This window comes from Tachyglossus aculeatus, chromosome 9 (genome assembly GCF_015852505.1).
Source record: "Tachyglossus aculeatus isolate mTacAcu1 chromosome 9, mTacAcu1.pri, whole genome shotgun sequence".
NCBI classification, from domain to species: Eukaryota; Metazoa; Chordata; class Mammalia; order Monotremata; family Tachyglossidae; genus Tachyglossus; species Tachyglossus aculeatus.
This window is the reverse complement of record NC_052074.1, coordinates 583,175-598,892: the sequence shown is the minus strand read 5'-3', so window position 1 is coordinate 598,892 and position 15,718 is coordinate 583,175. Positions and strand designations below refer to the sequence as shown.

At 56.8% G+C, this 15,718-nt stretch overlaps 1 protein-coding gene across 1 annotated transcript; it reads right to left on the bottom strand.

Moving 5' to 3' along the window:
• Positions 1–2,136: 2,136 nt before the first annotated feature.
• Positions 2,137–14,615, bottom strand: DYNC2LI1 (dynein cytoplasmic 2 light intermediate chain 1). Its single transcript, XM_038751784.1, has 13 exons — positions 14,565–14,615; positions 13,851–13,956; positions 13,183–13,217; positions 11,960–12,029; positions 11,436–11,524; positions 10,299–10,467; positions 10,096–10,164; positions 7,868–7,945; positions 7,303–7,385; positions 6,575–6,645; positions 5,772–5,869; positions 5,398–5,490; positions 2,137–2,974 (listed from the first exon to the last, which is right to left on the bottom strand). The coding sequence occupies exons 1-13, from the start codon at positions 14,570–14,572 to the stop codon at positions 2,912–2,914; spliced, it is 1,032 nt and encodes a 343-aa protein (XP_038607712.1). The 5' UTR covers positions 14,573–14,615; the 3' UTR covers positions 2,137–2,911.
• Positions 14,616–15,718: the final 1,103 nt, after the last annotated feature.

Below are 15,718 nucleotides of genomic sequence, written 5' to 3'. Positions count from 1 at the left end.
AGACTGTATCTGGCCTAATTAACTTGTATCTACCCCAGCACTTAGAACAGTGCTAGACATATAGGAAGCGCTTAACAAATGCCATAACCCACCACCCCGCAAAAAAAAAAAAAATCCTCCTGGTTTACGTATCCTCGGTAGGGGCTTCCTCCTCTCTGGAAGTGACTGTTTCTGTCTCCCCTGCTAACCTGTCCTGGCAGCAGTCATGTCTGCCAAGCCTACAGTAATCTCCCAGTGCTCGGCCCAGTGTTCTGCGCTAAGTAGGGGTTCGGTAAATTCTACGGACTTACTGATGAACTGCCTACCCTCCAAGCCGAGCCTGGGGCAGAGCTGCAGTTCACTGCTCCAACAGGCCTTGGTTAAGGGAGCCAGTTCAGATGGGCTTTGGTGGACTTGATGATCAGAAAATGACTAGGGATGTGTTGATGAGGACCCTTTTCTTCATCCTTCCAAGGGGTTTGCCCTCACGGCAGGCCTCAGGAAATGGAAGAGCGCTTTAGTAATGGGGTGTACTGAATGCACGCTCTGTGCAACATACTCTACTAAACACTTGGGAAAGTACAACAGAAGCCTGGGGCTCATTCCCTGCTTGTCCAGAAGGATGTGGGTGGGGAAGGAGTTCCAGGATGAGGGAGCCTGGGAAGAAAAGAGGGGTGAGGTGAGGAGGAGAGCAAAGAATGGCAGCAGAGGAGGAGGGGGGAGGACAAGTAGATAACTAAGGTGCCATGGTGGACAGGGGACATTCTACTAACTCTGGTATATTGTACTCTCCCAAGCGTTTAGTACACAGGAAGTGCTCAATAAATACAATTGATTGATTAAGGTGGAGAGAGTCGGCCGCAGACAACAGTCAGGAGTCTTTGCTTGATGTGCGGGTTGGTGAGTTGGAGGGTTTGGGTTGAGGGGAGATGTATACTGAGCAACATTGCAGGAAGGCGACCCAGGCAGCATTTGTGAAAGATGGACCGAAGCGGGGAGAGGCTGGAGGCAGGGAGACCAGTGAGGAGGCTGAGTTGAGAGACCAATAGTGATAGGATGAGTGACTGAACCAGGGAATCGGCTGCGAGGGTGGAGAGGGAGGGATGGAAATGGGAAAACTTTCAGAGGAAGAACTGGCAGGATTCAGTAGGTTCACTGGAGTCTAGGATGACACCAAAGTTGTGGGATTCTGGGATGGGGAAAGTTTTGGGAAAGTTTGGAGGAGTGGGCTTGGGAAGGAAGAATTTTGGGTTTAGACACGCCAGCAGGATATCCTTGAAGAGATGTCCAGGAGGTGAGAGGGTGTGGGCTGGATGGCAGTCGCTGCTGCCCCTGCCCCCCTCCTCCTCCCTGGGTACATCACCCTGGCCTAGTTTCCCCACGAACTCTGGGAGATGTGTGTCTCTGGTCACCCTCTGGCCTCCGAGGCCACAGCACTGGGGAGCCCGGCAGGTAGCCCGTCATCCCTGCCTTCCTCTTGGAGGATGCAGCCTTCTCCGGCCCCCACCAGACCCCCTCCCAACTTTCCCTGCTTCCTCCTGGCTCCCTCGGAAGGGCAGCCCGGAGAAGGTCACAAGTTTTTCCCGGGCCCCAGTGGCTTGGGAGTGTTTCTGTGCCAACCAGGTAGGATAGTGAAGGTGGGGTTGAGGCAGGCCGGGGTTGGGCCATTTTATCCCAGGTCCGGAGCATGAGGACATGATTATTTCAAACTCCATCAGTGAGTCTGTTGGAAGGAAACCTGTGATATCTTCTCACACTTCTATCACCGAGTATCTCTTCATCTGACCAACTGAGCGGGCGTTTGCTGGACGAGACAGCGGGTGGGAGGGCAGAGGTGGACAGCTAGACTGCTGGAGTGAGGAGGATGTGTTTAGTGACCTTTGTCCCGCACAGGTGAATCTGCATGCCCCCTCGCCCCCAACCCACCTCCAACTCCCAAGATCAGCCCCTGCCCAGGAGCGGAATGGTCCTTCCCAGAGCAGCTCCTTCTGGCTGCCATACCCATGAGGAACTGGGTGCCAGCAGGGACTCAGGTGCCCACAAAGCAATCAGACCAAGTGACTGAGCCACGATTCCACTATGCCCCCTCCCCAACCCCCGCCTCTAGCTGGCAGCCCCCCACCCACTGGGCCAGGAAAGGAGACGGGTGCTGGAGTAGACGTTTTATTCAGGAATGACTCCCCCTCCCTGGGATGAAACGTCAGCTCCTGGAGGGTCCCCGACCAGGGCTGTAGTTGGCCATTCAAAACCCCTTGGGGGGGGGGGGGGGCACCCTGTTGGAGGTCTTCCCAGTGGCTTGGAGACAGGCGCTTCCCTGCCCATCCTTATGTTGACCCGCCTCCAGGCCCCTTGTCCCGAAGGAAGTCACCTGGGGCCAAGCATGCCTCACGGTTCCAAACTCCAAGGGCAAAGGGATCATGGGCAACAAGGGCACAGCCAGTGTGATTATAGGTGATGAGGCTATGGGCTATGGGACTACGGTGGTGTGATCATGGATGGCGAGATCACGGGAGGCAGGACTTCCATGAGGGAATCCCCACACCAACAAGGAAACCTCCACGAGCCAGGGATTCTTCCAGCTCTGGCTTCAAGGCAAGTGGGGAAATAGCCCAGGCACGTGGCGGCCCTAAGATCAGGAACTTCTGTGTGTGCATGTGTGTGTGCGTGTGCATGAGTGTGTTGGGCATGGTGTGCATGTGTTTGTGTGGGTGGGTGGGTGTTGGGGGGTTGGGCTCTGGTAAGGGCAGAGATTCCATCCAAAGCCACCCGGGAGGCAGTTCACTGGTAAAAACTGTTTCCCATCAACCAAAATCACCTGGGGTTTGTGCTGCCACCAGTTTTCCCACCCTCTGGGACCTGGCCTGCCCTCGGACCAGGCCAAGAACCAAGAGGCCGCTGCTGCCCGCGGGCCAGGCAGCGGGCCGGGCACACCTCATGGTTCCAAGTTGATTTCTCTCCAGGACTTGGCAGCGCTCCTCTTGTACTGCTCCAGCTCCTACAACAGACACAGCCGCGCCACTCAGCCGCTACCAAGACCTTAGGCCCACCCAGCGTTCTCCAGTTAGACCCCAGGCCAGGCACTGGAAGGAGCTAGGCCGGGCTCGGAAGAACCAGACGGCTCTGAGTCCCGGCTCTGAGTCAAAGCTTGGGCCCTGATGCCTCGGCCCGTTCGTGGGGCCCGGACTATGCCCAGGTCCGTGCTCGAGCTGGAACCCTCAAGACCCTCACCAGATCACTCTGCCCCACAGAGAGACAACTAGCTCACTAAGCCTAAGTCATGGAGAGCTGGCAGGGGCTGGGTGCCCTCAGGCCCCTCCCCTTGTACCTCCTCTTGTCTTATGCTGTCGGGTCATTTCCAACCCATAGCGACTCCATGGACCAATCTCACCCAGAACGCCCCATCTCCATCTGCGATTGTTCTGGTCATTTATCCACAACGTTTTCTTGGTAAGACCATGGAAGTGGTTTACCATTGCTTTCTTCTGTGTAGCAAACTTGAGTTTCCGCCCTTGACTCTCTCCCGTGCCGCTGCTGCCCAGCACAAGTGAGTTTTGACTGGTAGCAGATTGCCTTCCACTCACCAGCCACTGCCCAGGCTAGGAGTGGAATGGGCATGCTTCTGCTTGACTCTCCCTCTGGGCTGGGGGCCTGGGGGAGGGTCTGGTGTTTACGGACTGTAGCTCTGGCTGCAGTGTCTCGCCCAAGGGAACATTGAAAGTGCAGCCAGGCAGTGTGGGGCCGGGCAGCCTTGTTCTCCCTCCCTATCCTTCGGTCCTCAGTCCACCACACCAGTGAAGCGGGCAGCTGGCCTCCTCGGCCCAGTCTTGGCTAAGCCCTGGCCCCTGGCGCCAGCCTACTCTGCTGCCCCAGGTCATGCCCAGACTCACGGTGGCCTGGGGCTGCAGTGGTGAGTGAGTGAGCGCTGGGGTGCTGGCTGGGAGGAGGGAGAAAGGCCTGGGTTGTTTCCCCCACTCCACCCTACCCCTAAAGAGATTGGGCCCCCAAGCAATAGGAAGCATAATGGCCTAGAGGATAGAGTCAGAAGGACCAGGATTCCAATCCCAGCTCACCACTTGTCTTCTGTGTGACCTTGGGCAACTCACTTCACTTTTCTGGGCCTCAACTACCTCACCTATAAATGGGAATTAAGAGTGTGAGCCTCATGTGGGGCAGGGACTGTGTCCAACCAAATTAACTTGTATCTACGCCAGCGCTTAGAACGGTGCTTGACACATAGTAGGCGCTTAACAAGTACCATTATTATTACTACTATTATTATTCAGTGGGAACGTCGCTGGGCGAAAAAGCACCAGGGCACCTAACCACGAGGTCAGGAACGGTAGGGAGCTGAAGCCGAGCTGGCCATCAGAGGCAGAATGACAAGAGACAGCCACAAACAGTCCACGGCTGACAGCTCCTGCCCTCCCCATCACTTGAAGGCTCCAGGCCCCATCAGGCCTCAGTAAGCAGGGGTAAGCGGATGGGGCACAAGGTGTGAGGGGGGCTGTCACTCCATCCTCTTCTGAGATTTCTCCTTCCCTGCTCCCCAGTGGGTGAGACACCCTCTCCAGGGAATCGGAGTGCACCCGGCCTTGATAAACTTTCCCTATAACAAGGCGCTATCCGCCCACTTCCTGAGCCAGAAACCCTCAGATGAGGGCCTCCTGGCCTCTGTGGCCCCCCACCCCACCCTCCCCGCGAGCCAGGCTGGCAGAACCCTCCCCCAACACTCCCACAGCGGGCACCCACAGCGGGCCGGCACTCCTGGACTTGTCTCTGGCCCCGCTCCCATCTCTTCTTCAGCGGTAGCATGCAGCCAAATGGGGACAAGCCCTGCGCTCTTCCTCAGGCCCTGAAAGCCCAGGAGTTGGGGTGGGCGTGTGGGCAGTGGGTGGTAGGGAGGGGGATGGCGCCGGGCCATAGCCCAGCACCCTCATCTTCTACTCTCTCCCTTTGCAGAGCAGCTCTGCCTCCTTGGGCAGGTCTGCTTTGGGCACCTGCCCGCCCCGCCCCACTCCTCTGGGTATTTGTTAAGCACTTACTCTGTGCTATGAACTGTGTTAAGCACTGGGGTGGATACAAGCAAATCAGATTAGACACAGTCCCTGTCCCACATGGAACTCACAGTCCCCATCCCCATTTTCAGATGAGGTAACTGAGGCCCAGAGAAGTGAAGTGACTTGCCCAAGGTCACAGCAGACCAGTAGTGGAGGTGGGATTAGAACGCATGACCTTCTGACTCTTTAAGGCCTGTGCTACTACGCCATGCTGCTTCTCTGAGGCTTGTGGACTGGTTAGGGGAGGCAGGGGTTTAGGAGGCCTCTGGCTCCCCACAACTCACCCTTCCTCAACAGCTGCCCTGGCCCCCACCTCCCCCGGCTCCCGGTCCAGAGACGGACCCTGAGCAGCTTCACTCACCTGGTCCTTCTGAGCTCGCATGGCGTCGACTTCGCGCTCGGCATACTGGGGGTCACGGCCTGGGTCCTTGAGGTCTTTGCGGTCACTTTTGGCCTGAACAGCGTCCAGAACCCCCCAAGGGCTGGGCTGGGCCACAGACCCCAGCCACGACTCTGCCCCACACCGTCTGGGCCTGGGTCTCCCAAGTGGCCGGTGGCAGCCCATCCTAGCCAATCCCCGTCCAAAAAGAGCAGGGCACCCACCAGTGCAAGCCTACAGCTGGGGCTGCGGGGGGTGGGGCTGTGGGGACCAGGGCCCACATGGTCCCAAGTCTCCCTGGAAAGCCCTCCCTGGGAGCCCCCGGGGCTGGTCTTGGGGAAGCGCAGGCCACCGACCTGCAGCGGGAAGGCTTTGTCGTAGACTTCCTTCCACAGCTGCAGGGGCGTCTGCACCCGCAGCTTCCCGACGTCTCCGGCGGCGGCAGGAGGTGGCCCTATCGTCGGGGTCGAACATGGAAGAGTTGGTAAACCAGGGCAGCTGCACAGTCAATCGGTCAATCAGCCGGCCGGTCACTTGGTCAGTCAGTCCATCAACTGTATTTACTGACCAATGACTGCACAGAGCACTGCACTGAGCATTTGGGAGAGGCCAAACTCTGTGGGACTTGAGCTATGGTTACCAAGTGAAATCCCTCCCTCTGCCCCACCCCCAACCTTCACCAGGTGGCTGCTAGGACAACTCTTGAAGTGCTCTCAGTCTAGAGCTCCGCACACAGTCGGCGCTCAACAAATACCACTGACTGACTGATTGCCAATGCGCTCCCACAGGATGCATGAGGTCATTCTCCTGAGCCAAGCAGGACCCCGTACTCAGCAGCAGCTCACGAGGGGCAGCGGCAGGAGCAGTGAGGAGGGGGCAGGAGGAGAGGGGACAGTGGGTCCCCAAGCCCCGGGCCTCACCCAGCTCGTGGACCCTTCAGGCCTCAGCTCCTGCAGATCCCAACCCTCAAGGGGAGATAGGAAGTGGGGGCCCTGGGGACCCAGAGGGAGGTGAGGCTAGACCAGGGTCTGCCTGTCTGTCTGGGACAGTGGCTCGGAGCTGCTGTGGGGATGGGGCTAACCGACCAAGGGTGAGGTCAGGTGGACATGATCAAATGCGGGAGACCGAGCCCACCCGCCAGCCCAGGGAGCTATGCTACCTATCTGGCTGAAGGAGTCCAGCCCAGCTGGGATGAACAGGGGCTTGTTCTGATCCACCGTCAGGGCCTTACTGTCCGATCACAGGCAGAGACACAGAGAGAGAGAGAAACAGAGCAGGATCCAGATGCTGACAGGCCCGGCCAGCTTGGAATCTGAGACAGGTCTCCCCGAACTCCTGGGCCCTGCTGGGCACCCTCCCATGGAAGGCCTGCAACTGGGAGACCTTGAGACTCAGAAACGACCGTGGCACAATCAGCAAGGGGTCTGGGAGCAAAGACACTGCCGGGGGTGGGGGGGTCCGCGATGCAATGGGCCCCTTAGAGGGTTGGTGCCTGCAGGACCTCTCTGGCAGTGAAATCTGAATACGGCCCCAAGGGGAGAGTGAGCATGAAGGTGGCAAGGCGTCTCCCGGGACTCCTCTCCCGTGGGAGAACTCTGCCATTCTGCAGCTCAAGCATCTCCTCGCAGAATGCCCCTTTCATTATTATTACAGGAAGTACTTCGCACTTACTCTGTGCTGGGCACTGGGGCAGACCCCGGATGATCGGATGGAATCCAGCCCCCATCCCACGTGGGACTCACCGGCCAAGTGGGGGCGAGAGCAGGACTCTCCTGATTATTGTACAGGTGAGGAAACTGGAGCTCCGAGAGGGTAAGTGGCTTGCCCAAAGTCACAGAGAGGGACTAAAACCCGGGCACCCTGGCTCCAGTCCCCCAACTCCATTACCTCCGATCAACACCGACCCCGAATGCCAAGTGGCTGATCACCGAGCGGGTTTTCAGCAGGAGCGCTTCTGATTTGCCAGTGAACTGAAGAAATGAACAGAATGGCTGACGGGTCAGGCTTCTTCATCACGAGACCAGGCCCGATAAGGCAGCTCTGGGCAGGTTGGCGCCATTTATGAGCAACCTCTGCCCACTGGGGAGGGAGAAGGGAGGAGTAGGAGGAGACTGGGCCCGAGGCCTCCAGAACGTGAACTCCTTTGTTCTACTATTGTCACTGACCCTATTTAGGGCACACAACATTTAGCACAATACCCTGCATCCGACAATCCATGCTGTGAGGAGGAAGATGAACCTCCGACTTCTGGGATATGGGAGGCCCAAGTCTGTCCTGTTCTGGTGCTCCTAAATGGGAGTCCCCCTGCACCCCCTACATTTTCCAGCACCCCCAGAAATCTCCCTCATACTTCTTGGGATCCCCCCTTTGTGCTCCCCGGGCCTCCCCAGCACCCTCTCCATTCCACTGAGCACCACCCATGTTCCCCAGGACCTCCGGCGTGAAAACCCACCATCAGCGTGGCCCCATGGTGATGTGCCACAAACCGGAGGGTCCTGCAGATCACTTTCCTCTTCTCAGAGTCCAGATTCTGGGGGGGTCAGTGAGTGGATCAGGTGGTCACAGTGGCTGTGGCTCCTCCCCCCGTGACCATGGCCTGCTGACGGCTTCCCTAAAATCTCCCCTGGTCCTCTACAGTCCCACCTTTCTCCCACCCCCTCTTCGACTCTCCCATCTTTCCCAGCAGTATCTCAAAAGGAGATCTCCCACTGCCTTTCAAAATCCACCCCTCCATCTGCACCTCTGACCCCATTCCTTCGCACCTTATCTAAACATTTGCCCCTGCCTTCTTCTCTCCCTGTCCACCATCTTCAACTGTTCACTTTCCAGGGCTTCTTCCCCACTGCTTTCAAACATGCTCATGTCTTCCCTTTCCTCAAAAAAACCCTCCCTAGATCCTAACTGGTTCCCTCCAGTTATTGCCCCATCTCCCTCTCCAAACTTCCAGTGAATTGTCTACACCGGCTGCCTCTACTTTCTCTCCTCCAATTCTCTCTTTAACCCCCTGTAATCTGGTTTCCGCCCCCTTCACTCGATGGAAACTGCCCTCTACTAGGTCACCGGTGACATCCTTCTTGCCAAATCTGACAGCCTCTACTCCATCCTAATCCTCTTCAACTTCTCATCTGTCTTGGACGCTGTGGATGACCCCTTTCTCCTGGAAACATTATCCAACCTTGGCTTCATTGACACTATCTCCTCCTGGTTCTCCTTTCTCTCTGGATGTTCATTTTCAGTCTCTTTCACGGGCACCTTCCCTGCCTTCCACCCTCTTACTATGGGTGGGGGTCCCTCAAGGCTCTGTTCTGGCTCCCCTTCTATTCTCCATATAATAGCGATGGCATTTGTTAAGTGCTTACTATGTTCCAAGCACTATTCTAAGTGCTTGGGAAAGATACAAGGTTATGAAGTTGTCCCACATGGGGCTCACAATCTTAATCTCCATTTTACAGATCAGGTGAGGCAAAGAGAAGTTAAGCGACTTGCCCAAAGTCACACAGCTGACAAGTGGTGGAGGTGGGATTAGAACCCATGACCTCTGACTTCTAAGCCCGGGCTCTTTCCACTAAGCCACGGGATACCTCTCTCTCATACGGAGAACAAAGCTCATCTGCTCCCATGGCTTCAACTATCAATCGATTAATCAATGCTATTTATTGAGCACTGTGCAGAGAGAACTAGACTAGGTGCTTGAGAGAGTACACTATAACACAATTGGTAGATACATTCCCTGCCCACAACAAGCTTACACTCTACAGGAGTAGACAGACTTAAAATTAAAGACAGATAGGGGAATTGGCAGACTATAAGGATATGAACATAAGTGCTGTGGGAATGTAGGTGAGGAGAGTATCCCTATACTCCATATCTATAAATTATTTATTTTAACGTCTGCTATGGGCAGGGAATTTGTCTACCAACACTTTTTTAATGGTATTTGTTAGATGTTTACTGTGTGCCAAGCACCGTTCTAAGCAATAGGACAGATACAAGACAATCAAGTTGAACCCAGTCCCTGTCCCACATGGGGCCCACAGTCTAAGTAGGCGAGAGAAGAGGTATTGAATCCCCATTTCATAGCTGTGGAAACTGAGGTCCCGAGAAGTGAAGACACTTGCCCGAAGTCACACAGCAGACAAGTGGCAGAGCCAGGATTAGAACTCAGGGCCTCTACTCCCAAACCTTTGCTCTTTCCACTAGGCCACAGTACTTTCTCTACAGCCTCCTCCTGCAATGCTGCAGAAGGATGGCTGATATGGCCCACTGGTCCATTTCTCCCAAACCGTAGGGAGAATACCCAACACAGGTTCTCTCCCTGGCATCTTGAAACCTCCCAGGCACTTAAACTGAGCTCTGCATACATAAAGTGCTCAATAAATACCACTAATTGACTTATTTCTGTCTCTCCCTCTAGACTGTAAGAGTTGGGTCAACCAACTCTTTTGAACTGTATTCTTCCAAGCATTTAGTACAGCATTCTGCACACAGTAAGCACTTAATACATACTATTGATTGAGCGATTGTCCTTCTCCCAGTGACCCTGGCTTGCTGCCCTCCTCCAAGTGACCAACCGCTTTCCCCTCCCCCAGACTCTCGCATACCGCTCCCCTGTCTTCCCCCATTCCCTTCCTCCTGTTCCTGCCACTCGCTGACCCAGGGCCGTCCGGGCGGGCTTCTCACCTGGAAGACGTCGTACTTGCTGCCGATGATCACCAGGGGAATGGGGAATGGATCAATGAACTCCCGATCCTGCAATGCCAGTAAGAATATCAGGGGTGCCCACCCAGGGACAAGGAGGGGTGCGGCAGGCCTGGGGCGGGGAGGGCCTGGGGCACGGGAAAGGATGGCCTGGACCTGAGCGGGGTTACGGCCGGACCACACACCGGATGATCCCTGGGCACTGGGCTCCATGTCTTTGGTGCGGCGGCAGCTCGGGTGCCAGGCTGGCCCAGGCTCTCCACGTGGGTCCTGACGGCCCTGAGCAGGTGGTCCGCAGTGGGCCAGAGCTCGTTGGGCCGCGATAGGTCCAGAACCAGAACTAAAGAAAACGTCCTGGAGACAGATACAGAGCCAAGTTGGGCCTCACCCTGCGCCCCAAGGCCTCAGGTAAGGTCTTCCCCTGCTCACACCTCCTCCCAGCCCCTCCTCTCCCACCTCACCCTTCCCTGCACAGTCACACACCTGCACACCGCCGTACCCGTATAGTCACACGCCTGCACACCAACACACCCATACAGCCACACACCCGCCCACCACACAGCCAATCCCTCACACTTCACAGAAAGCATCAGGGCCTGGAGCTACTTCAGCTCTCTGGATGAGACTCAAACAGGGAGGCAGCGGGGCCTTGGGGAAGAAATGTGGGTTTGGGAGTCAGGACACCTGGGTCCCAGGCCCAGCTCTGCCCTTGATGGCTCTGGGGAGCTCGGGCCAGGCGCTGAGCTGTCCTCTGGGACTCAATCGATCCATTAAGCAATGCTATAGACTGAGCATCACCTGTGTGCAGAGCACTTGGGAGAGTTTGATACACTGGAGTTGGGAGACACCGTCCCTCTCCTTGAAGAACTGCCAGTCTAGCTGGGGAGGCAGACATTAAAATAATTTACAGAAAGGAGGAAACTACCAGGCTTAAACCTATGTACATGGGTGCTAAGGTGGGGAGCAAATAAGTGGGAAGTGCTTAGGGGCCGGGGAAGGGACTGAGAGGCAGTAGAGGGGCTGGGGGAGATGAGCGATCAAGCAGGGAAGGCCTCCTGGGGGTGATGGGATTTTAGAGGCGTTTGAAGATGGGGAGACCAGCAGTCTGCCGGATGTGAAGCGGGGGGGGGGGTGGCAGGCAGAGGACAGGACTGAGGCCCGGTGAGCAGGCTGGTGTCGGAGGAGCAAAGCTTGGGGTGGTTAGGGAGCGCCAGGGACTTGGTGTGGGCAGAATGAGATGGCGGTTCCGAAGGCTCTGTGGGGTCCCCGCTGGCCTCAGGGCACCACGGCTCCTGGGGGCCGGCAGGCACCGCCGCCCTCACCGCAGGCTGCCGGCCGTGATGGGGATCCTTGACAGGTCCAGCAGGGACGTCCCCCCGCCCAGTTCCCAGAAGTGAGCGATGTCCTTGGGCTGGAAAACGGTGACCTCCCTCAGCATCAAGAAAGCCATCTCTCACGCCCACCCTGAGATGCTCTGCCCACTGCCAGCCCTGTCCCGGCCCCACCCCCACCCCAGCTCCCCACCCCAGCAGGCAGCCTTCCAGCAACAAGGGATAAGGGGCTAGTCACAGGAGCTCCGGGCACCCACCTGTGCATCTCCGCCCACCTGTCCCTCAATTCCCCCCAGTGCTAACTGCACCACATCCCCCAGGCAAGGCCTGGCACACCCAACTCCCCAGATCTGGGTCAGGGGAGGGAGCAGCCGGACTGGACATTCCCCTGGGCCAGTGGAGGCACCAGTTTAGGCCACTCCCAGGGGGGCCTCTGGGTGCCTTAGGCATACGCCCTGCTCTCCCCATCAGCTCTGGGCACCAAGCGTGGGCCTCCCTGGAAGCTGGACACCCACCGTGTTGTGGCCCCGGGCCCGGCGCCCAAAGGTGTACTCCAGTGCCAATGTCGGCCTGGCCGGCTCGTCCCTGCGCCAGGAAAACAGCTGTCACCTCCAGGGCTGGGCTTGGCCCGCCACCCACCCCCCAGATGAACTGGCACCATGGCCCATGCCATGGGCACAGGTCACAGTAACAACCCATAGATCCATACCCCAGAACCCCGCTTTGGGCCCCATCCCCAGACCCTCTCATGATGACATGCCCTGGCCCCGTGCCACAGTGAGACATCACAGAGCCACCCCACAGGCCCATGCCTCAGGGATGTGCCCAGGCCCATATCATTGCCCTGGAGGCCCTTGGCTAGAGAATGGCAGCTTGGTATGAGACAGGGCTCCTGGGGCACAAGTCAGGTTAGCCCAAAATTCCACAGTGTCTGTGTATAAATGTGGCCAAGGGGCCAGTGCTGGGGCAAGGGGGTGGGAAGGCCAGGCTGGGAAGGCCTGCGCTCTCCCCCCTTCCACCTCCCTAGCCCCTGCTCCTCCCATTCGTCCCCTCGGCTCCCCTCAGCACCTGCCAGCATCTGCCCGCTTCTGCCCTGCCTCCCTCAGGGGCTCCCTCCTCCTGTCCCTCTCTCTGAACCCCCTGGGGATGAAAGCAGAACTGGGGAGTTGTGTGTACACATTCATCTGTGTGTGCGGTTGTGCATGTGTGTGTGTGTGTGTGTGCGCGCACACACACATGTAATCAGTACCAGGGGTTGAGTGTGCCTGCTAACTCTGGGGATACGAGAGAGTGAGAGAGAAAGAGAGAGAGAGAGAGAGAGAGAGAGAGAGAGAGAGAGAGAGAGAGAGAGAGAGAGAGAGTGTGTGTGTGTGTGTGTGTGTGTGTGTGTGTGTGAAAATGGGACAAGTCAAGTCTGCCCGTGGGGCTCAGAGGGGCTCATGGGGCAAAGAGTTTGGTGAGACTGATGGTGAGGGGCAGTGAGCAGGGGGCAGCTGGACAGGGGACAGAGGGGCAGGGAGGAAGGTAGAGGCCAAGAAAGAGGTAGGTGTCCTGGCTGACAGCTGGGTTGCAGGGCAGACTGGGGCTGCCCATCGTGGCACCGCCACCCTGGAAGGACTCCCCGCTGCACCCCCGTGCCGGGGGCCGTGAGCGCCTCCATCAGGGCTGCAGACACCCCTTGGTACCAGTGCCCATGCCATGCCAGAAAGGCAGCTGGGCTAAGACTTCACACACATACCTGTCAAGGCACCTCAGGATTATGGTTGTCTTCCCCTGGGGAAACAGAAAAGGAGGAGGCAGAGAAGTAGGAGGAAGAGGAAAGCCCTTGGTTCACAGCATCCAGACCAACTATCGGTCCAGAGGCAGGCCCTGCTGCAGCCCCAGCCTCATTCAGTCTCCCTTGAGGCAGAGCGCCCAGCCCAGGCAGGCTCCTGTCACAGGGTGGGAAATGGGGCAAATGTACTGCCACCTTCCCATCGCCCATAGCCCCCGCAGTGACTGCAATCGCCCAGCACTGCGCTTTGCACACAGCAGCTGCCCAGCACCAATCAAAGCCAGACCATTCGATGATGGTTCTCCATCTTCCCACTCCCTGATGCCATAACCGTTGGCCTCTCGGTCCCTAACCTGCCGTGTCTAGGCCCTGTCTCCCACATTCCCCTGAGCTCTCCGAGGTCGTGGGTCAACCTCGTCAACCTCAGCACTCCCAGGACCGGCTCCCCGATCTCCACCATCCTCAGTTTTGGCCTTTGATTTCAGGTTTGGAGAGGAGCTTAATTGGGCCACTGGACAACGGGCCGGCAAGGGCAAGATGGAGATCTAGACGGAGCCTAGCGCTGCCCAGCCCCCAGAGCCACACACCCCCACACTGGCTCTCGGCACACTGGGTGAAGGTGGGTGCCTTACCCCGCTCTTACTGCCAACGAAGAAGACCGACTTTTCCCCATCGCCACCTCCTTCGGGTTTCTCCTTCTTCTCCACTTCGGCTCTGGCAATCTCCCACAGAGTTTCGCTGCAGGGGTGAGGGAGGGTGGGGAGGGGGCAGGGGAGGGGGCAGGCGAGGGATCCTCGTGAGTAAAGGAACCCGGGCAGGTATGAGTGGGCTGGGAAGCACGGGCTCGACGGTGGTGACGATGGCATTTAGTAAGCGCTTAACTACGTGCCAAGCACTGTGCTAAGCAAGAGACAAGGGAATCGGATGGGACCCTGACCCTGTCGAAGAGGGCCCCAGGTCCCCGCTTGGAGTTGTCCCGCGGCCAGTCACCATCATCATCATCAATCGTATTTATTGAGCGCTTACTATGTGCAGAGCACTGTACTAAGCGCTTGGGAAGTACAAATTGGCAACATATAGAGACGGTCCCTACCCAACAGTGGGCTCACAGTCTAAAAGGGGGAGACAGAGAACAAAACCATACTAACAAAATAAAATAAATAGAATAGATATGTACAAGTAAAATAAATAAATAGAGTAATAAATATGAACAAACATATATACATATATACAGGTGCTGTGGGGAAGGGAAGGAGGTAAGATGGGGGATGGAGAGGGGGAGTCGTCGGTGGGGCAGGGGGCAGGGGTGAGGACAGGGCGCGGGGCCTGGCACGGTGGGCAGGCACCTGGGCATCGTGGCTGGACGGCGGACTCGGCGGCGGGAGCTTCACTTCCTGGTTGCCCTGGAAACGCTACAGCATCTAACTCCCGGTCACAGCGGGGCATGCTGGGAATTGTAGTTGGCCGGGGACGGGGCCCACCCGGGGGCTCCCAAATGTCGGGGCAGGCGGGGCCCAGCGGGCCGTCACTCGTATTATAATAATAATGATAATAATAATTGCGGGATTTGATAAGCCCTTATTACGTGCCAAGCACTAAGCAGCGTGGCTCAGTGGAAAGAACACGGGCTTAGGAGTCCGAGGTCATGGGTTCTAATCCCGCCCCCGCCACTTGTTAGCTGTGCGGCTTTGGGCAAGCCACTTCATTTCTCTGTGCCTCGGTTACCTCATCTGCAAAATGGGGATTAAGACTGTGAGCCCCACGTGGGACAACCTGATGACCGTGTATTTCCTCCTCTTTTGTATTGTATTTCCACATTCTTTTAGACTATGAGCCCACTGTTGGGTAGGGACTGTCTCTATATGTTGCCAACTTGTACTTCCCAAGCGCTTAGTACAGTGCTCTGCACACAGTAAGCACACAATAAATACAATTGATTGATTGATTGATTGGACTGTGAGCCCACTGTTGGGTAAGGACTGTCTCTATATGTTGCCTACTTGTACTTCCCAAGCGCTTAGTACTTCCCAAGCGCTTAGTACAGTGCTCTGCACACAGTAAGCGCACAATAAATATGATTGATTGATTGATTGATTGATTAGACTGTGAGCCCACTGTTGGGTAAGTACTGTCTCTGTATGTTGCCTACTTGTACTTCCCAAGCGCTTAGTACAGTGCTGTGCACACAGTAAGCGCTCAATAAATACAATTGATTGATCGATTGATTGATTCTCCCCCACCCCCCCACCCCCAGCGCTTAGAACAGAGCTTGGCACATAGTAAGCGCTTAACAAATACCATTATTATTATTACTAAGCTCTGGGGTGGATGCAAGCAAATCGGGATGGACACAGTCCCCTGTTCCACATGGGGCTCACAGTCTCAATCCCCATTTTACAGATGAGGGAACTGAGGCCCAGAGAAGTGAAGTGACTTGGCCAAGGTCACCCGGCAGACATGTGACGGAGTCGGGATTAGAATCCATGACTGTAGCCAGCGC

Bases quoted from the DNA above. Each gene is read 5' to 3' on its own strand.
- DYNC2LI1 (XM_038751784.1), bottom strand. The intron at 11,525-11,959 runs GTGGGTGTCCAG...ACCGTTTTCCAG, and splicing joins GGGCCCGGGGCCACAACACG to CCCAAGGACATCGCTCACTT. The intron at 10,165-10,298 runs GTGTGTGGTCCG...CTGGCATTGCAG, and splicing joins CAGTGCCCAGGGATCATCCG to GATCGGGAGTTCATTGATCC.